At 33.3% G+C, this 22,760-nt stretch overlaps 1 protein-coding gene across 1 annotated transcript in view; it reads right to left on the reverse strand.

The window, feature by feature from the left end:
• tusc3 (tumor suppressor candidate 3) overlaps positions 1 to 22,760 on the reverse strand; it is a 141,756-nt gene that overhangs the window by 51,362 nt on the left and 67,634 nt on the right. Inside the window, exons 5-6 of the mRNA XM_056446998.1 lie at positions 22,253 to 22,393; positions 21,557 to 21,646 (exon numbers count right to left, since the gene is read on the reverse strand). Of these exons, the coding sequence (XP_056302973.1) occupies positions 21,557 to 21,646; positions 22,253 to 22,393 (231 nt within the window). The remainder of the gene's footprint in view (positions 1 to 21,556; positions 21,647 to 22,252; positions 22,394 to 22,760) is intronic.

Here is a 22,760-nt window from a genome sequence, read left to right on the forward strand (position 1 = left end):
AATAAACAAATAAATAAATAAAATTTGATAATAAATAAACAAATAGGTAAAAAATCAAATACATATATATTATATGACACATGAATGAATAAATAAATAAAATACAATAGATAAATAAATAAATAGATAAATTAATAAGTAAACTAACAAACAAATAAATAGACATGATAAATAAATAAAAACACATGGTAATAATAAACAAATAAACAAACAAATATATATATATATATATATATATATATATATATATATATATATATATATATATATATATATATATATATATATATATATATATATATATATATATATATATATATATATATATATATATATATATATATATATATATATATATATATATATATATATATATATATATATATATGATACCTAAATGAATAAAAACAATAATAAATAAATAAACAAACATAAAAAAATAAATAAATAAATAAATACACATGATAATAGATGAATAAATAAATAAACAGATAAGCAAGCAAACAAACAAACTAACGAATATACATGATCAGTAAACAAATTTACATGTTACACAAATAAATGTATAAATAAATGTATATATATATATATATATATATATATATATATATATATATATATATATATATATATATATATATATATATATATATATATATATATATATATATATATGATACCTAAATGAATAAAAACAATAATAAATAAACAAACAAACATATAAATAAATAAATAAATAAATAAATGAATAAGTAAATAAATAAAATTGATAATAAATTAATAAACAAATAAACAGATAAATAAGCAAACAAACAAACAAATAAATATACATGATCATTAAATAAATTTACATGTTACATAAATAAACGTATAAATAAATATAAAAACTCATAATAAACAAATAAATACATGAATAAAAAAGCAAACTAAATAAGCAAACTAACAAACAAATACATTGATATGATAAGTAAATAAATAAATAAATAAATAAGATACATAAATGAATGAATAAATAAATTAAACGCATAAATAAATAAATAAAACCTGACAATACATGAATAAAACAGATAAATAAGCAAACAAACAAACAAACAAACAAACATGTAAATAAATTCACGTTACATAAATAAATGTATAAACAAATAAAACACATGACAATAAATAAACAAATAAATATAGAAACAAGCAAACTAACAAACACATAGATATGATAAATAAATAAATAAATAATAAATAAATATATGGCACATAAATGAAATAAATAAATAAATTAAACACAAAAACAAATAAATAAATAAACAAACAAATTAATAAAAAAAACTAATAAATAAAAAAACAAACAAATAAATAAATAAATTAATTAATTAATTAATTAATTAATTAATAAATAAAAGTTTCATAATATAGAGAGACTATTTTCAGAAGAAACCTGCAAATAAAACGATGATATGAAAAACTAAACTGCACATGTATTACTGAGTCTGTTTAAATTCAAATAGATAGGGCTTTTTAATTCAAGATTAAAATAATCCGTTCAAAAGGATTAACAGGAAAACAGACTTTTAATTAACTGAAAACAAATAAATAATATCTTTTTAAAGAGGGATTAATGCTATTCAGTGGAAGTGAGTGCATTAAACTGATTAAAAGTGAAAGTCATTTATAATTTTGTGGAAAAAAAAAGGTTTAATTTGTTAATAAAATAATATAATATGATGTTAAGAGTATATAATAAAACTTCAAATGGCAAAGAAAATAATTCTATCACTGTATTTTTATCAAATGAATGCAATCTAGAAGAGATATGAGAATAAGAGAAGATTAAACTGAACACAAACCACAGATACTTATTTTCTCTACTTTCCTCTTGGGTATCAGTCGTCATGACTAATTTCTTCAGAACTATATGTCTGCAGCAGTCAAAATCTATTTGCACAGATACTATTTTGGAATGAATTGAATGCTTCCAGTTCATGCTTAAAATGTGAAGTATGGCAAGGAGAAGCTTAAACATTCTAAATACGTATCACAATTCATCGCTAAGATTCGTTCAAAGTGTGTCCTTGTGTATCAGCCAGTGCAGCGATTATGAAAATCAATCAGAAAGCAGAATAAAAATGACTGACCGGCCATGTTTGGCCATGGGCAGCCAGCTAAAGAGCCTTTACATAGGCAGTTGAGTCCTTGCTTTTGGTGTGTGTGTGTTTTGTTTGTTAAATAGCCCCTGAAAAGGTCAAGGTATTTTTTTAGACAATTCATGCATCATCAGTTTTCTACCATTGCTAAAACTCTGCCAACAACTGAAGCGTTTACTCAAGAGCAGTGGACAATTTCTTGCCTTAGTATTTCAACATAAAAACACACTGAGAAGAACACTTTGACCCTTTGTTACTTTCTGACAGTAACATTGTATCTCCATACATTAAATTGAATTTATGAATCATCATTATTGGTCATGATAACAGTCTGTAACCCAATTTCAATCAAATATTAACATATGTTTAGTCTTCACAAGTGGTCAGCCAAGACACTTTACTAATTCTGTCTGGTATTAACATGCATCTAATGCATCTCTTGTGAGCACTTGTGTACAGATTGCAATCGTGTCACCAATAGCACCAATTTTGCTCTATTATCAATTAGAGGCAGATTCAGACCCTGACAATGTTAATGAACAAGATGATTGATTTTACATATTGCTACTACAGGATATTTCAGGGTGCATGTACTGTATGCATGTATGTATGCATGTACAGTTGAATAATTAATATTTCCCAAATGACGTTTAACAGAGCAAGGCATTTAGGCATTTTTCAGTATGTCTGATAATATTTTTTCTTCTAGAAAAAGTCTTATTTGTGTTATTTTGGCTAGAATAAAAGCAGTTTTTATTTTTTCTTGAACCATTTTAAGGTCAAAATTATTATTATATTATTATTTTTTCTCGACTGTCTACAGAAAATCCACCATAATACAATAACTTGTTTAATTTCCCCAACCTGCCTAGTTAACATAATTAACCTAGTTAAGCCTTTAAATGTCACTTTAAGCTGTATAGAAGTGTCTTGAAAAATATCTAGTAAAATATTATTTACTGTCATCATGGAAAAAAAGATAAAAGAAATAAGTTATTTGAAATGAGGTAATAAAGCTATTATAATTAGAAATGTGTTAAAAAAATATCTCAGTTAAACGGAGAAATAGGGGAAAAAATAAACAAGGGGGCTAATAATTTAGGATTTTAAATTTTAAATGAGTCTTAGGAAGCAGGACCCTGCTGGTTTTTTATAAGAAACCATGAAATTAGAAAACACTTCACAAGGAAGGAGAACATATGCAACAAAACAAAACAGTACAAGCACAGTCTATTTTTGCAGCACATTTCATGCTGAATTACAGCCATAGTGGATTGTTCTTGGTAAAAAAAAAACTGCTAAATGAGGACTAAAATTATTCGTTTACACCATAAATCCACATAAAGTAGGTCTTCTGTGTTTCTTAAAAAAGGTAAATGAATAATACAAAAAATAATATAAATATATAATGTCAATAATGTTCCTAGTAAAACATCAAAGTCCATTTTGAGTGTTGATTGTTTGCAGTGTAAGAGAACTGGTTGTCTGAATAAGCACAGTGGTTTCTTGATTAAAGAAAAGCTATGTCTGAAAATGCTGACTTATGAATTTAAGGAGCGGAGAAGAAAATCTTAATTCAGAATTCCTTGTCTAGTCAGTTGATACAGGCCTAAATTGCATAAAACATACAGAGATAAAAAAATAATAATAATAATGAAAAAACTGAGCACCTAAAAACCTCTATAACTTGTAAGTTGTTGAAAGCATCGTGCAATCAATACACTTGCGAATGATGAACAAAACACACATCTCTGTCATTCGATGGAGAAAAAAAAAAAAACATCACAAAATAGGCACACTAGCAACTGTTAAAAATAGTAACAATTTTTTGTTACAAAACGAAATATCAATATTCTTTAAAAAATATTTTTAAAAAGTACACCGTTTTTTAAAGGTTTAAATAATTCTGTTACGAATGACTCACTAAAATATTTATTTATTTATTTATTTATTTATTTATTTATTTATTTATTTATTTATTTATTTATTTATTATTGTGTTTTTATTTATTTTTATGTATTTATTTACTTATTTATATACTTATTTATGTATCATCTTAAAAAAATGACTATTCTATACTATTAACAGAAAAAAGGCAAAAGCAATAGATTTTTGTAATTATTAATTTTAACATTATTTTATTTACATGTTGTTCAGGGCATGAAGAATCTGCCAGTCAGCAGTGAGCATTTACTTTTGTTTTAGCCAGAGGATACTAATTCAAACTAAGCTTTTCTGGCAGTCAATCAAAGCATGAAAATAATATTTTTTTCAAATGCTGGGCCTTTTGGGCACAATTCACAGTCTATTGGTGGTATTACAATATTCTCAAGGAACATAATGTAAAAAAGAAAATGCAATTCATGAACTAAAATAAATTTTAAAAATAATAAAAAGCAGGGTTTCCCCCACCCCTCATTTCCTAAAAAGAAGAAGCTTTGTACAGCCCATAGCGACAACTTGCTAACAAGCAAAATCCAGTCACCCAGGCTTGAATGCGCAGTAGCTGTGAGCATCTATCAGCCTTTTGAGGAACTTCACTGTTTCTGCAGGCAGACTGAATTTTTAGTCGGTGTGGGAGCAACCTTTCATTACCCCACACTGTCATTAAGCATTACGTCTCCACTAAGTCAAGTGTTGGTGATGCGCTGGCCCTGCAGTGGCTCAGTGTTGGGATCACCATGACTTTAGCCCCTCCTGAGGCCTGTCTTTTTTTTTTTAGACAAGACCATTTTGAAAGACCGAGGATGAGTTTATAATGTTGACGGTGGATTTAATACATTCACTTGGATTTTTAATTAGAGAATAAGTGCAAAATGATTCACTCGAGGGCATTTACAAATTAAGGCGTCCTTTACAGAGTGTCGTGTAGATTGCTTTCCAGGCTGTCGGTGTGAACGTGAGACATCTCTCCCCTGAAATGAGCACTCTTTTCGGGGTGGAGTGGATTTCATTCAGATCAATTTGTCTGGAGCGCAGATTCATCAGCTGCTGCTCTGAGAGACTCTTGGATGCAGGCTGGCTGAAATACTCTACAAAGACAACCAGTTCTTGTATGGCTGTTAATAATCAGATTTTTTTGGCAAAAAAAAGTGTTATTTTGTAATAATTTGCCTGCATCATTCCATCCAAATCTTGCTTTACTTTTGCAGGACACACATCTTGAAAAGCTCGCTCTGCCTTTGTGCAAGAATCTTTACAATCTGAATGGTTACAATAGGTGAAATAGCAGCATTCAAATTCTAATAATGATTCATGAATGATGGACCAATTAGAGCAAAGCTGAATATCAAGGCAATACATTTGTTTGGCATAGTACATATTTCCCCCCAAAAAAAAAACCTGTTAGATTTTAACAAAGATTATTTGCCATGACGACATTACATAAGATTTTACTTGTCATATTGCTACTATTTACTTGTCATATAGTTACTATTCAGCTAAAAGTGCAATTGAAAGGCTTAACTATGTCATTAAGTTAACTAGGCAAGGTATGTTTATTAGGAAATTCATTGGACAATAGAGGTTTGTTCTGTAGTCAGTCTGAAATTTTTTTTTTAAAGAGGCTAATAATATTAATCTTAAAAAACGTTTATTTTTATTTTATTTTTTATTAAAAACTAAAAGAAACAACATTTTTCATAGTATATAAAGTTGCATGAACTAAAGACCGGGGGTGGTGGGGGTTAGGGGGGTCAGGGTGTTGGTACTGGTTGAACTGAAAAGCAGGCGGCGGGGGGGTTGGAAGGTGTGCAAACTGAAGAGCGGGTGGGGGTGGAAGAAGTTGATGGGTGCGCGTTGGGTTATACCAAAAAGCTGAGAAGCGGGGGTGGGGGGCGAAATACGCAAGACTCCTGGGAAAAACGGGAGTGGTGGCAGGTAGGTTCGGGGTTGTATGGCTATATACAATAAAATGCGCTATATAAATACACATTCCCTACTTACTTATGATATCCATGGTAATGTCAGCATACCACCAAGGAGGACGAACCCCATCATATATATACATATACATATACATACATATATATACATACATACATACATACATGCATACATACATAAATACATACATACATATATAATTTGAATATTTTTACAAGAATATGTATGTGCATTATGCAGTGATTATGATTTTAACAATATAAAAATTTCACAATCTATGTATTACATTTTTAGTGCAAGGACACACTTGAATTCATTCATGCTTCAGGCTCATCTCAAGCTCTTTCTAAAGAACGCTTTTACATCCTCCAACACTTATATATAATCAAACACACAATCAGGATATTCAAAACACCTGTAAACACGCTCAGCCATCCTTGCTCCGCCATCTTCAGTCCAGTTGCATGTGGCAGGGCAAACAGCCTTTCTTCGTGTGTAAAATAAGGCTGCCAGCACAAGTTAGAGAAAGAGTTTTCAAGCCTGTCAAAAGAATTCTCAAGCTTATGGACAGGGGGATACCGAAAACTCCAGCAGCCGACGGCAAGCCTTCAGCACAAGTGCTCGGTGCCTAACAAGCTGAGGAAAGAGTTGCTCTGCATGGAGAAAGACAGGTACTTCTAGGCAGGACGAGAGGGTGCTGATTTCATCATATAGGACAAGCCATTATACTCTCAGACCCGCTGAGGCATCTGGGTTAGACATCAACAAATCAGTCACTGCCCTGCATGCCGGTGCTAAAAGCATGGGCACTTTGCTGCTTTAGAATAATTCATTATGCTGTGAGATAATTATGTCAATTAGTAAACCATTAAAATGTTTTAAGTATTATATAATGGATATAAGAGTCAAATGAGGTTTGGCTGGTGAAATGGTGCAGTGCCCCTGCTGGTGGATAGAGTAATTGCATCTTATGGGTGCACAACGCTTACTTGGTTGCAAGCCTTTTTTTTTTTGTTGCTCAATTGACTTTTTTTTTTCTTGCTTGTTCCTGCTTTTCATTTTTTGTCAATGTTACCCATGGCTTTTATATAGATGCACATACAAATTATGTAATATACATAATATTATGCATATATCTGCATACCTGCATTTCGTTGCCTTGTACTTGTACATGTGTGATGATAATAAATTGAATCTAATCTAATCTAATATCCATAATATACATACTATTCACAATATTACACATATATCCAATATGTGATATCAATTTATGTATAACATTATAATTATATATATATATATATATATATATATATATATATATATATATATATATATATATATATATATATATATACATACATACATACATACATATACACATATACACACACACACACATATATAATTTTATATATATATATATATATATAATTATTGGGTAAATTATTGTGATATCCCGACTGCAACAGGAATACTGGGAAATCTCTGTAGACTGATGGCATTTCATGCTGTTCAGTCTTATAAGCTTAAAATGTCAGCATAATCATCTGTTTTGTCATCACTTCAGACATTACCCTAGAGAATCATTCAAATACTAGCTCTAAAGTGATGTTTGTGAACTGACAACGGTTTCTGCTGTTCTGACCAGCTGCAGATGGGAATGAATGGCTGAAGAAAGTAGTTCCTTGTACAAAAAGATTTTTGGGACTTTCCCTGTTTGATTTTCTTTCTTATATTCATGATTATGCCCTCAAACTGTTGTATAAATACAATATCACACTCGTAGCAATGCGATATGGATGTATAATGTCACTGATGGGACACTAATGCGCGCCTCTTACCAGAGCCAATATACAGCCATATCGCACTGCTACGAATGTGAAATTTCTCATATATATATATTGATAGTTTACATTTTGTTGTTTAAACTTTTAATTCACTTTAACTGCATATTTCTCAGAGGAATTAAAAGTACATATTATTATTTTTTAAGAAAAGTTGCAAGAAAATTAACATCTGTGATGAAATATCAACACAAAAAGTGCTGTCTACGGAGTTGAATTCACGCTGAAGTTATGCCATCACTTAAACTACTTACATTTTGCTCCCCGTAGCATTTTCACCACAAACCCAGCAAGAATGTTTAGCACATCATTACAATGCCTGACAATATTAGTTATAAATAGACCACCTGTCGTCCACAACATGCTCCAGTTCAAAAAAGACCACACCGCACACCACGGAAATGGATGAATGTCAACAAAAAAAAAAGCTTTTGCTGGAAACTGACCAGCTGCGAGAGGTCAGAGAGGCAGACAGTCTGGAGACTTCTGGACTGGATCTGACTGACAGCTCCAGCTGATACCAATGTAGAATAAACAATGAGACACAAAAACAGAAAGACCAATTCCTTCCAAACAGGTAAAGCACAAAGTGAGACAGCTTATTTGGAAAAAAAGGACCTACTATTTTGGGATTACTTACATGCGCCACCCATTAGCCGCCACAAACAAAATGGTAAAGTTAACCACAAAAAAAACTTCTTCAGCCAGAAGATCCCGTTGGTGAAATGGAAGATTTCAATGCGATTAATTCACAGTTAATCTGCCTTTCCCTCTCCTGTTTGTTATTTTCCTTTTGGCTTTCTTTGTTATTCTTCTCTGCAGGTCTTTGGTTTCAGCTGTAATTAAAGCTCCCATTTGCTATACAGATTCATTTTTATTGCTACACTCCCTCTGTATCAGTGAGTACAGGAGGGGAGGAAAGTCACCAAGATGAAATCTGGAAAAATCTTTGCCTCAAGTACAACATTTATTTAATGCATCAGTTCACAGTTCAATTCGGTTAATAAAGACTCCCTTGCAAAGTTGCATCCAAGCTAAAAGCCAAAATATTTGTGGAGATGTAATAAAAGTGACAACACGCTGGAAGGGAAGGGCTGATGATTTACCACTTGCTGGTGGTTGATACAGAGAGGCTGCAAGAGTTCATTAAGGAATTGTGGAAAATGAAATGAAAATGGTGAACTGCAAGGCTAATGCAGGCAGAGGAGCTGGCAAGTTCAGGTGACTTTGAGAGAGAACACCGGATATATGTGCTATCAAGTCCTCGAAGAAAGTTCCAGAGATAAAGTTTTTAAGTGAATTAATAGCACAATAAGCCAAGATCAGGCCAAGCACAAGAGCATTAGCCTCTTCCCGGTCCAGTAATTTGATTGGTCAGGCAGTTTGAATCACTCAACTTGTCTCTGTTAACATTCCAAACCAGTATTTTCATGAGTGGCGCGAAGTGACTTTCTACTTGAAGATGGAGAAACAATGCTTTTAAGGAGAAAAGTCTAACTAATGACTCACTTGATAGCCATTGTGAATCATTCAAGCGGGAATAATGAAGGTACTTTGGGGAATCATTTGCTAAACCTGTTTAGGAGTTTATCAAAAGCACTTTAAAAGTTGTTTCAATTGCTGCTAGTTCCCTTTTGAAAATAAAGGATCATGTAAAGAGGTTATTTTATAAAGGAAACATACAATGTTAATAATAGAACATTGAACAATGTTAATAATGTCTATACTGACACAATCAATCAAATAATCAATGTTGCTAAATAGATTTTAAAACAAAATATGTTGCTCAGAATATATACTTCACTGGACATTTTATATGATAAATACACTGGCTCTGTGTACATTGTTGCGAATATGAAATACGTGACTTATGGTCCGTTCACACCAGATGTGGATGAAGCATCAAGTGTGAGTGATTTACGTGTTAAATCAGTGCAAAGATGTGAATAGACATCTTGTGGCGCAATTTGCGCAAATTTCGTTTGATGCGCTTAACGCACGACTCGCTCCAGTTAAAAAATCTGAACTTCCACCAACCTGAACTTCTACCAATCAGGAGCTTGCTCTTGTAGGGGCATGATTTGGATGTGGTGTCTGATGTTGGTGTCCCGAGAGGAAATTCTTTCGCCGACACCAAACAACAGCTCATCAGACTGGGTTCGGCTCAGTCAGAAGCACCGCTGAAAGCTTTTATCACCCAAGTAAAGTTTCTCGAGGAGTTGATCAAATCAGAGCTAGTTGCACCTCTGAAAACATCTAGTGAACTCAGAAACATCGCCGACCAAATCTACACTGTTTTTCAGCCTTCCTAAAGCACACAAACACAGATATTCTCTCAATAAAATCCATAATAGGCATTTAGCAACAAAGCTAGTGTCATCGAGCAGACAGAAGCCTCGCCCATGACGCAAATTAGCATCTATTGTGAAGTGAATTTCACGTGTGAAGTGAGTAAACTCAAAATGTTCATGTGTCTATTTACATGCAAATAGAGCCATTAATTTGCATGTGCCACATCTGATGTGAACACAAGATGTTGTTGTACATTTCAGACACGTCCTACTTGTACACATCCACAAGAAGGCGGGGCTTATCATATAGTTCACAAAGTGAACCACTGACCCAAACCAAAGAAATTGTGTTTTCAAAATAAACATAAGTGCACTCCAAACAATTTTTTTACATTGACTTTAAATGACTTTTATCTCTTATGTGGAGCCATATTCACAGACTTAATTCCATAGGCTCTGCATCACAAATGTAATCCAGCAAGTGGGATACTGAGTAAACAGACCACAACAGAAACCTTATCCATATGGAGATAGGCAGAGGAAGCATATATATTCAATTACAAATCATAAACACCAATAAGAACAGAACATTAACATTGCTTTATTCTGTGATAATATGCTGCTCATATATTATATGCACAGTTTTAAAATGGGAGAGGGCTTGTACAGTATGCAGGTTTAACAATATTTTTAAAAATGACAGTATATTACTTACGTTTTTTTTTAATAAAATAAAACCTATTAAGTTCTTAAGCTAAAGAAGCACATTTGTAATCTAGAGCACAGGTATTGAAGTAAAATCAAATCTGTGATTTTATTTGGTAAATTGCATACAGGTAATATAGGTGCAGTTTCGGTACCAAACCCTGGATGAAACACAAAAATTGTCATGTTCAGTATAAAAATATTATTGTGTCTACAAATACTGTTTATTTTTTTCTACAGCACAACTTGGCAGAGCACAATACCACATAATCCGCCGATTCATTCACTCATTTCTGTTTTGTTTTTGAGTAATCCTATTTTTTGGATCTAGTTTTTATTCTCCTCCTAAATACATAAATTGTTTGGTAAAGAAGCAATGAGACAGGCTTGGGAACTGATCTAGAACTCAAACTATGGCGTTATTTTGAGACCAAATATAAAATGAAAAATTTCAGCAGCTTGGTTTTATAAGGTTTTATTGGCTTGATGCCTTTGGTTTGATAAACAAGATTTGAGTTCTAAAACTTCCAAGCATTTATAATATAATGACCACTTTCTCACTCCTTTAAAGTACCTGATAACAAATTTTGCTCACTTTGAAATGTCCATCCAGTCAAATAAAATAAAAGAACAAAAAGTAGTGAATAACTGAAAGAAATAAGTGCATTTATGGCATGAAGTAAAAGCCAGGAGTCATTGAGAATTGTTCAGCTCTTTTGGCCTACAGCATGTTCATCCTGAGAATCAACACAGTAAGGTTGTGTGTGTATGTGTGTGTGAGATCTGTCCTAAGGTGTGAAACCATAAGTAGATGTGTAGCTTCACCTCACATTGCCTCACCATTTCGTCAGTAAGCAGTCAGATGCTTTCATTATCAAAACAACCTTCTACTCTCTAAATGGGTTTTGCTCTGGGCTGCAGGATGAAGCCGAAGAAAATGTGGAAATGGCACTTTCAGAGACTGACAAGAGAAATATAATTTCATGCAAATGTAGCGTTTAGTTTAGAAAATCAGGGTAATGTTTTTTCCTCCCCGACCACTGTCTTCTCGCACAACCTCTTTCCACTTTTTTTTTTTTAATTTCACACTTCAATGCACAACTATAAATGATGACCAAAAATCTATCTCAGCAACATGCTATAGTTTTGTGTACGGCTGAGGCCTTTTAGCAAAGAATAATATTTAAAGTGATAACAACTAATTGGATGTACTTGTTGGCCATGTCGCAGAAAATATGAGGCAAAACAAGAGTAATAATATAATTTTTTTCTTATGTAGACCAATGAACTCCCATGACCATACACAAAATTAAAGCAGTACATTAAATATTGCACAATTAAATAGAACAAAGCCAATTATACAGTAAAAGTTTGGAGTTAGGCGGGATGGTGACTCAGTGGTTAGCACTGTCGCCTCACAGCAAGAAGGTGGCTGGTTCAAGTCCTGGCTGGACGAGTAGGCATTTCTTTGTGGAGTTTGCATGTTCTCTCCGAGTTCGCGTGGATTTCCTCCGGGTGCTCCGGTTTCCCCCACAGTCCAAAGACATGCGGTATAGGTCATTTGAATAAACTAAATTGGCCGTAGTGTATGTGTGGGTGTGAATGCAAGAGTGTATGGGTGTTTCCCTGTCCTGAGTTGCGGCTGGAAGGGCCTCCGATGCGTAAAACATATGCTGGATAAGTTTGCGGTTCATTCCGCAGTGGTGACCCCTGATTAATAAAAGGAATAAGCCAAAAAGAAAATTTATGAATAAATGAATGATGAGCCATACACCCAAAGCACTTCACAATCATGAGGGGGAGGGAGGGGGGGTCTCTCCACACCACCACCAGTGTGCAGCATCCACTTGGGCACAGGACAACGGTACCAGTGCACTTACCACACACCAGTTATTGGTGGAGTGAAAAGAGAGTAATAGAGCCAATTCGGTAGATGAGGATGATTGGGAAGGCCAGGATAGTAAGGGCAACTGGTGGAAACTTAGCTAGGACACCGGGGCAACACCCCTACTCTTTACAAGAACTGCCATGGGATTTTTAATGACCACAGAGAGCCAAGACCTCCTTTTTAACATCTTAACATTTAATGTTTAACCTCATCTTATCTGAAAGATAGCGCTCACTAAGAGTATAGTGTCCCCTTCACAATACTGGGGTATTAGGACTCGCACAGACCGCAGGCTTAGTGCCCCCTGCTGGCCTCACTAACACCACTTCCAACAGTAACCTAGTTTTCCCATGTGGTCTCCCATCCAGGTACTGACCAGGCTCAGCCCTGCTTAGCTTCAGTAAGTAACTGGTCTTAGGCTGCAGGGTGATATGGCTACCATGTGAAGTGACATACATAACTGCATATATACTTAGTGTGCCTAGGAGTAGTGGTACTACACATTCTGTGTTCATTTCCAGCTTAACGTTTTGATTCTGCTACATTCACAACATGTTGACACTATACTCTTAACACCAATGTGACTGTTCCCTTCAGGTCCAGCTTGGGGATTAGAGGACAACAGATCAAGGAATCCTCCTGTTGTGAGCTACAGATGTTCAGTGCCTGAAGTCTGGGATTCACCGCATTGTTAGCAGTGTGTTTACGTCTCTGGATCAATGTTCAGGCCTGAATATTTCATAAAGGCTGTCTGCAGGCCACATTCTCAGAGTAAGAGGATTCAGAACCAGAGTTTGAAGACAATAACACAGAATAAGAGAATCAACAATCTCCGCTCATCATCATCATCTCTTCGCCAGCACATCCTCCAAGTAAATGAACCATCATTTACCATCCAATCCTGTACAACAAATGAGATACACGATGAGCCTTTTTAACAATTTATAGTACATTAGCCTCTTTGGCTCTGGCTTAATTGTCATTTGAAGATGCTTTTCTGCTCGTTTGTTTTCTGCCTTTTTGATTCCTGTCTTTTTTTCCCCCCAAAGACTGTGATCTTTTTATTCTCTAAAAAGGCAGGCAATCAGGGGAGATATCTTTCCTGGCTATTTATAGAAGCTTATCGCATTCTTTGAAACCAAGTGTACAATTGTGTGTTTATATCTCTATATCATATGAACAAACATGCCTGCAAGGCTGGGATATTTGATTCTGATTTGCCTAATGTTGGTCTTTTTTATTATTAGTTTTTATGATGCCTAAACTAACCAATTATTTGACCCAAACTGTCTCTCAAACAAATTATTTGAACAAATAATTATGCCATGTTTTAGATATTATGGTTTGTGTACATGCATTTTTATTTATTTTTTATTTTTTGGAAATTATTTTAAAAAATAAACCATTTTAGATTAGTTTTAGTTATTGACTATAAGTAATTAAATCTGACTTTCAAGCAAACTATTTACTTTACATTTTCCTGTATGTACATACTAGTTTAAAACCTCTTCTTATGGGTCCAAATGGAGATTAACTGCACTACTTTCACAGAAACATCATCTTAAAACTAATAAAATATAATAAAAACTAAAAAATAAAAATAAAAAACTGCTTAGATGGATAAATGGTTAAGAGTGAATAAAGCAACTGTAAAATTTTTCTGAGCAACAAAGCAGTGTGTTTATGATTAAGAAAATACTAATTAAATACTAATGCCAGTTTACAGTGCAAAGTAGCAAAAATAGGCAATTTGTACAGCTAGAAATAACTGAATTATGCCAGATCGAGACATTAGATGCATCAGTCACTCACTCTCATATACAAAATACAAGATACCGTAGGTAGTTTATACTGGCATGATAACTGCATATTGTACATTTGATTTCATTTAAATAACAATATGGCGGATCATTTCGCTGTGGCGGCTGCTGATTAATAAAGGGACTAAGCCGAAAAGAAAATGAATGAATAAATAACTAACAATAGCTCTTTGTTTGTATTATTTTGTTCTTATTTTAGTTAGTGCATTAAAAATCATTATTTTTTTCAATAATGCAGTATCTTTGTATTAAAATAAAATCTGTATATGGTTCTATATATGACAACAATGCCTGTCATAAGTGTCAGTTTGAGGAAAATTAGATTTCTACATCATCTGAATAATTAAGCTTTCCATTGACTTGACCTTTGTTAGAATGTGACAATATTTAGCCGAAATACAACAATTTGAAAATCTGGAATCTTAGTGTGTGGAATCTTATTACATTTAAATTGTCCAGAATAATTTCTTAGCAAACCATATAACTAATGATTTTTTTTTTGTTTGTTTTCATAATTTAAAATAGGAAATTTACAAAATATTTTTGTGAAACTTGATCTTTACTTAATCATTTGTTCATTCATTTTCTTTTCTATTCTAATAATGATTTGCATAAAATAAAAATCTATAACACTGATTTCACTCAATCATTTTCCTTTGGCTTAAAAAAATATAATTTTGACTCATACAATGTATTTTTGCCTGCTGCCAAAATTATGCAACATAAGACATGTTTTTTTGTGGCCTAAGGTCACACATGGCTTTCCATAATTCGAGAAAGGGTCTATAGTTGATTCAAATAGTTCAATCATACAATGTTGGGGATTGATTCAGTAAATTAAACCATTACAGATACAGTATACTAATTACAGTATTAAAACATTACGGTAAATTATCTCATTACAGCAGATTAAAATAATTTGACTCACATTTTATGTCCTCTTTTGCACTACAGTTTACTAAATGTCATGTGTAATATTGACAGCTGACGAGTTGATAGAACTGGGTGGAAAATACTTTAATATGACATTACCCTAGATGTCTACATATTTTCTGCTCTGATCTGAAAATCTTTTAATTGTCCATTAAGTCTATACTTGGAAGGAAATGTGCACAAAGATCTAAGTCAATGATGGTATAATTGTACAATAGCATTAACGGCATCTTGTGTGTAGCATAGGTTAGATGTTACAACCTTACCTCGCTGACTTTAATTCCCTTGTGTCATCAGCGTTTAATTTCACCTATGCCTCACAGAGCTATTAGATGAGGAAGAAAATGCTACTTCAAATTCCTGTCTGGAACTCAATGAGGGACGGCGATGAAGCGCTACTGGGAGGGATTATGCACTGAAAGAAGCTGATCCCCTTATTTATGTTTTAATAATTAAAAGGCTTTAATCATTTCAGATTCATTGTGTTATTGACTGCAGGGATCACTCAGAAACTAATAAGAGGTTGATGCAGAACAGAAGGTGAGCGCAGCTGCTGTGGATTGGCTGTGTTGTGTAAATATACTGCAGGACTGTACTTATTAACAACCATTCATAGACATATTAAGCTTTAAAAAACTTCTGCCATGATTGCCTCATTATTTAAACAAACAAAACAAAAAATACACATGCATGTAGCTCAGGAAGTCTGTTGTGTCTCATTGTCCTAGTTGCTTTGTTCTATTTTTAGGAATCATGCCTAATTCAATCACACTAAATTGCCTGTTTAACTTGTTTATAACATGCATTAGCATAATATATTTAAAGGGATAGTTCACCAAAAATAGAAACCTGTCAGCATTTACTTTTGACCTTCAATACCTGTGAAAAGATGATGCCAACCATTGAAGACTTCAAGGACAACAAATACACTTAATACACAAAAATACTTAATTGAACATGTACACAATGACATCACCTATTTACTATATAACCACAGGTAACCTATGCCTAAATATAATAACGTTAACTGCTAAAAGCTATTACTTACTAGTTTATTAGTTATTAGTAGGCCCACACAGTATCTGCGTGCGCATAATTCCGCAGATTTCCGCAGATTTTTTGCCAATAATTGAGTCTATTTATTTACTTGTGGAAATTTATATTTATTCAGTTGTTAAATTAATTTCAATAATATTATTGACTAATATGAAAATGTTTACATGATTTATTTATAATACAGTTTGTAAAGTAATATTTTCTGTCTTTTAGTTAGAAATATTATATGAAAGACTTGCTTTGTTTACCAAATAAGTGAATGTAATTGGATCCGCATTGTATACATTAAATAATTAAGTTATTTATTTAACTAAATAACTAAATAAGTTAAAAACATATAATTTTTTTATTTAATATATTAGGTTTTTAGTTTCGATACTGCCAAATTCATTCCACATAAATCCGCAGATTTTTTACAAAATCAATTTGTAACTTTTTGATTTAGTGGCTAATTTGTACGAATTTGTACGAGTTCAGTTGTACGAAATTGTACAATTTTAAAAAGGAGGCATGGCACCTAACCCCACCCCTAAACTCAACCGTCATTGGGGGACGAGCAAATCGTACTAAATTGTACGAATTAGATAGCGGCTAATTCATACGAATTCGTACAAAATCAAAAAGTTACGAATTGCCATGAGATTGTGTTGGTCTGGCCCTGGTTGAAGTAGGCCCACACAGAATCTGTGTGCGTAGAAATCCGTCGATTTTTAGCCCATCATTGAGCCTATGTATTTACTTGTGTAATTGTGTGTAAATTGATATTTTTTTTCAGTTTTTAAATTAATTTAACTTATATTATTGTGATACAATAATATTAATATTAAAATGTTTATATGATTTATTTACAATGAAGTTTGTAAAGTAATATTTTCTGTCTTTTAGTAGATATATTATATGAGAGACAGGTTACATGCTTTGTTTACCAAATAAGTGGATCTAATTGGATGGGCATTGTAAACATAATGAAGTTATGGTTACTAATAACCTTAGCTTTTCTGATTTTGATTGTAATACAATAATGAGCACCTTTTGTAAAGCTGCTTCGAAACAATAGACCCTTTTTACATTTCCTGGTTTCTCAGTAGCGAAAGATGTCATAGCTGGGTAAACTTAGAGCGCAGTGAATTGGAGAATACAATAAATCATTTTGTTACAACCCTATTTGCTGAAATAATAAGAGAAAAACTCCATGATGGTGTTATCAAGACTTTCAGAAAAAAAAAAAAAATAGTGTGAGACTGATAACCGCATCCAGAGGAGAGAATAACGTCAGACTTACTCTCAGCCCCATAAACGCTGCATTGGAAACACCTTGCATAAGCGGTAATTAGTTTTTTGTAATTTGACGCAAAGATGATATTACATACATAAATGCATATAAATGTTCATATGATTTTAAAAAAGTTAAAATATAAAAAACTTTCTAGGATTTAATATTATGATGATCGTTAAACGCGTCATAACAGGCTTCCGAAAAGGGTCCATAATTATTGTAAAAAGCGCTATGCAAATAAACTTGAATTGAATTTATTCACTTTTTACTTGTTCTAAATTGAGCTTTTTTTAATAAATAGAATTTATAAACAAATTCAAAATAAGATATTTTCAAGAATGTTTTGAAACTTGAAACCATTGACTTCAATAGTCAACAAACAATACTGAGTCTACATACAGGACAGGAAAATGCTAATTTTACAAGAAAATATTAAACGTCATTTAGTAGTTTTTGCATCTAAACTCTTCAAATACTACTGAAGTCAGTGGTTACAGGTTTCCAGGACTCTTCAAAATAGTCTTTTGTGTTCAACAGTAGAAAATAAGGGTTTTGGAACAAGTAAAGGGTGAGTAAATGATGACAGACTTTTTTATTTTTGAGTGAGCTATCCATTTAACATAACATTCCAGAAAACATATAATTAGCAAACATTAGAAAACATGTAGTATTTCAGATACTACAGAAATGATGATCTACTTGGATTTCATGCATCTTTAGGGTTTAAAGAGAACAATCTGAGAAAAATAAATATTAATCCAGCAAGTACTTTGGGCAAAAATGCTAAATATGTTCATGCCCAGTGAGCGTGAATAGTCAAATAATATGTGTTTCAGGTTGTATAGTGTACACGGTGATTGCTGTTTTTGTTTTAATGCGATAAAAATGCCAATCTGGAACCTTTTTCCAGATTTTAATTTCTCAAATGGATATGAAGAATCACTAATTGGTACATCTGTGAATACTGCAACAACAGGGGCTTTTCTGAACTTCTGTCATTGGTTTACTCATGTCAGTTTAGTTTTTGTATTCCTTGTGCACTCATTTGCTTTCTTGAACAGCCAATCTGAGTTCTCTTTCTCACCAATAAGCCCCACCTCCAACACAACTAGCCTATCCCTGACTTATCAGGAACTGGACAAGTATTTAAACAAGCACAACAAAACTAGACAACAGAATATTATCTGATCAGTATCGATTTCTGTTGACATTTGGGTTGTTGGGTCATAACTGGACAAAAACTACATGAAAGTATAAATTTAGGCATTCAAGCTGTCATTGTGTAATAATATGGAGGATATTTTTTGGCACCATTGTTGTTACCATTTACGACTACAGCAGGATAATGTGTCAGAAAGATTATATCAAACCGGTTTCTTGAACATGACAACAATGAGTTGATGATGATGTGTAGAAATTCTACTTTATGTAGACTGTAATATTACACATGATTAATCTCTTATAGGATCTTGTGACACCGAAAGCTGAAATAATTACTACTGAAAATTCAGCTTTGCCATAACGTGAATGAACTGCACACAAAAACAGCGCACACAGAATATTAAAACAGAAAACTAGACAATATATTATATTCCAGGAAACAATGAGACTGGAGACACAAAGGGGACAGGGAGTAGAATGAAGGGAAGGACGGTTAGATCAGAAAATGTCACAAGCCGGATTCAAATTCAGGTCATCTGCACAAAAATACCAATGGATGTGCTCTAGCCTTCAGGTCACTACGCTGACATCTAATTCACATTTTTTTTGTAGTTCTGTCTGGCTCTATCATATTATTTGGGTGCAGTTCTATTTACAACCAATGCGATATTATATTTATGAATGTGGGCTTTTTCCTTTGTGGGAATTAATATTTATTCCCCAAGAACTGAAGAGATGGGTCATTTACCAAGGAGAGCTCAAGTTTGTTAGTAAATTTCATAGCTATTTAAAGGGCACCTTTAGTTTCAGCTCAAAACACCCATCAGATTATTTATTATACCTTTCAGAATGTTGGAATTTTCTGCTCTGAACACAATGTAGATGTTTTTATTGCCTGTTAGTTCTTCCTGCCCACTGTTCCCACCTGCGTGTCAGAGTGTGCCGCAATCTCAGCCTCTGCTTCATTAGATAAACAGCACAATGACAGATATGAAGGAAGCTGATCTCATGTAACGTTTGTGAGAAATACAGTAAGAACTTTCCCAATAATTTTTAACGTATTTGTTGTGGAGTTAAAGCCTTTCTGCAATGATGAGTCACATATGTCATTACAAAGTTCACGCATACACATTCACAAAGATACACACACAGCGTGTGCGTTTAACACTGTTTTTGCACAATAAATGTGACAGGATACACATTAATATCCACAGCTGTATGGATATCTGTTTTGCTAATGTACAAACTAAACCTGATTTAATGTCCACAAACCAGGATTGAAGCTTCTTCTTTTATAATTGTGCTGACACGCGGCTGTGGTGATAAGTAAAGGCGGTAAAATCGCTGTAATTCATTACAAACATGCACTGTCGCTATGAAAAAAAAAAAAAAAACTTATCAAATACTTGTCATAATCGTAACTTTAAAATGCGATATGATCATTTATGTGCATGCTTTCGGTTTCACTTTCACTGCAGAGTGCACTCATGTCAAGTTCGCAGTCACTTTGAGGAAAAAAAAAAAACATACATGCAAATCATATTTCCACGCGGCTCCCAAACGATTGCTCTGTGCAACAAACTGAACATTATTTTAGAACTTTATTAACAGTTATTCACAGACAGGTTCTGTTCACTAAAGTAGCCATCATTAGCTGGCACATGCGTCCTCTCTGTGGTAAAACACAGCTCACGATCAGCTCATATGTGATTTTGTGGCAGCGAATACATCATTATATTAAGACAGAAATTACATTTCTGGGTGAATTATACCTTATAAATACAGTAAGTGACTTCTTCAACACCATTTGGAGGTGTCCACGTTGCTGAGCAACATTAAAACAGAAATTACCTCGATCTCTGGCTGCGTCAGATAAACAGCACAGTGACAGACATGAAGGAAGCAGATCTCACATAACGTTTGAGAGAAAATACTACAGTAAGAACAACAATTACTTCTTACAATACTACAGTAAGAACAACCATTTCTCTAAGCAACGTATACAAAACATTGTGAAGACTTGTACGACCACTGTTATGCTTCTCCACTGACCTTGAAAATATAATTGGAGGAATCGTAGAAATGCTGGATTAAGAATGTTTGGGGGTCGAATCAAGATCGTGATGTTTTTTCAATTAATCGTGCAGCCCTACTTGTCACTTTTAAGAGTATATATTTACTTTAAGTAAGCAATTTTCACAGTATAAATGTAAATTTTGGGGTACATTATGCAGAGAAACAACATAAACCGGTAACACTTTAGTTTAGGTCACAATTTACCATATTAACAAACTATTAACTAACACTATTAGCTTAATAAACTACTAATTAACTGTTTATTAATAGTTAGTAAGGTAGAAGTTGGGTTTAGGTTTTGGGTAGGATTAGTAAGCAGAATGAGATCATGCTTTATAACTACTAATCAACAGTTAATATGACAATAATAGACAGGTTATAACCCAGTAGTTAATAGCATGAATTGTAACCTAAAGTGTTACCCAAAAACCAAGTGAGAAAAAAAGAAGCATAACACAAGCATATTCTGTATGAAGTACTTACCACTTGACCGTTTTGAGGGTTCTTGTGGGCATACGGAGGACCCCGAATATGATTCCACATCTGACCTGAAGTCATGGCAAACACCACACACTGTGGAAATGAAAGCAGAGAGAATGATGAGAATGACAAAATAAAAGAGTGAACGATAAAGATTGATTAAATTACAGTCTACAAAAAAAGCAAAATGCGCTACTAATCAATATGGTGGAAAACAAACTTTATCCATTGGAGCAATAAAGGTCAGCCACTTTCACTTTGGTATCGAAAGCGCTACTATAATTTACAGAGAAGCAGCAGGGTTTAAATCAAACTTTTATGCAAGACACATCACATAATCTTAGCCTAGGGTGCTATGAAACATACAGATTCTATGCTTTGTCTCTTTATCTTCAGTTTTTATTGCACCATCTAGGGTTTAGATTCAATAAACTGGCCTGTTTTGTGACTTAAAAAAAGTCAATAAATAATTTTAATCTAGGTTTATTCCATGGCCAGCTGCTTTTATTTTATTAAGGGATCTTATAAAGCAAAAGGCACAGGTGTTGCAGTAGTTGAATGCTTCTTCTGGGGCTGGAGAGAACTGGCCATTGTGTTGCTGCCAAGATATGCATTGTTGTTTGATCTGGCAAGTGTTCAACTGAAAGCACGGCTCTAGCACTTTGATTTGAATTAGGTCTGAATAATGAACTTAGGCACCAGTGCGGCCATGGCCCAGCCAGTCTTGTTGTAGATGAACTCCAAGTTGTTTCTGCGTAGGTAGAGGAGCCCGCCAACCAGAGATACCAGCAGAGCCAGAGCAATCGTGCCAGAGTAGTTGGGTGGCCGGAACACTCGAATCTGGACAGAGAGAAAGAGAAAAAAGGTTTGATAGTCATCTGATATTTTGGAAGCACTGGGTCTCATTCATCAGACATGCGTATGTACAAATGTTTGCGTTAAATGTGCACGCAAATGTTTTCACAAATAAATCACGATTCATTAAAAAGGTGCGTGTTAATATTTACTCTTAATCTACAATTTATACCACACATGTGCCATAATCATGTATGGACAGGGCCAACGCTACATTTCATAACTGATTTTAATTGCAAACTACAATACAAATGAATTAATTGTAAATAATTTACCCTTTTTAATTGTCGACATGTTACATTTTAACACAATAAGGTTTTTAAAAAATGGTGAATAATTAGATTTTACTTTT

This window comes from Danio aesculapii, chromosome 1 (genome assembly GCF_903798145.1).
Source record: "Danio aesculapii chromosome 1, fDanAes4.1, whole genome shotgun sequence".
Lineage (NCBI taxonomy): Eukaryota > Metazoa > Chordata > Actinopteri > Cypriniformes > Danionidae > Danio > Danio aesculapii.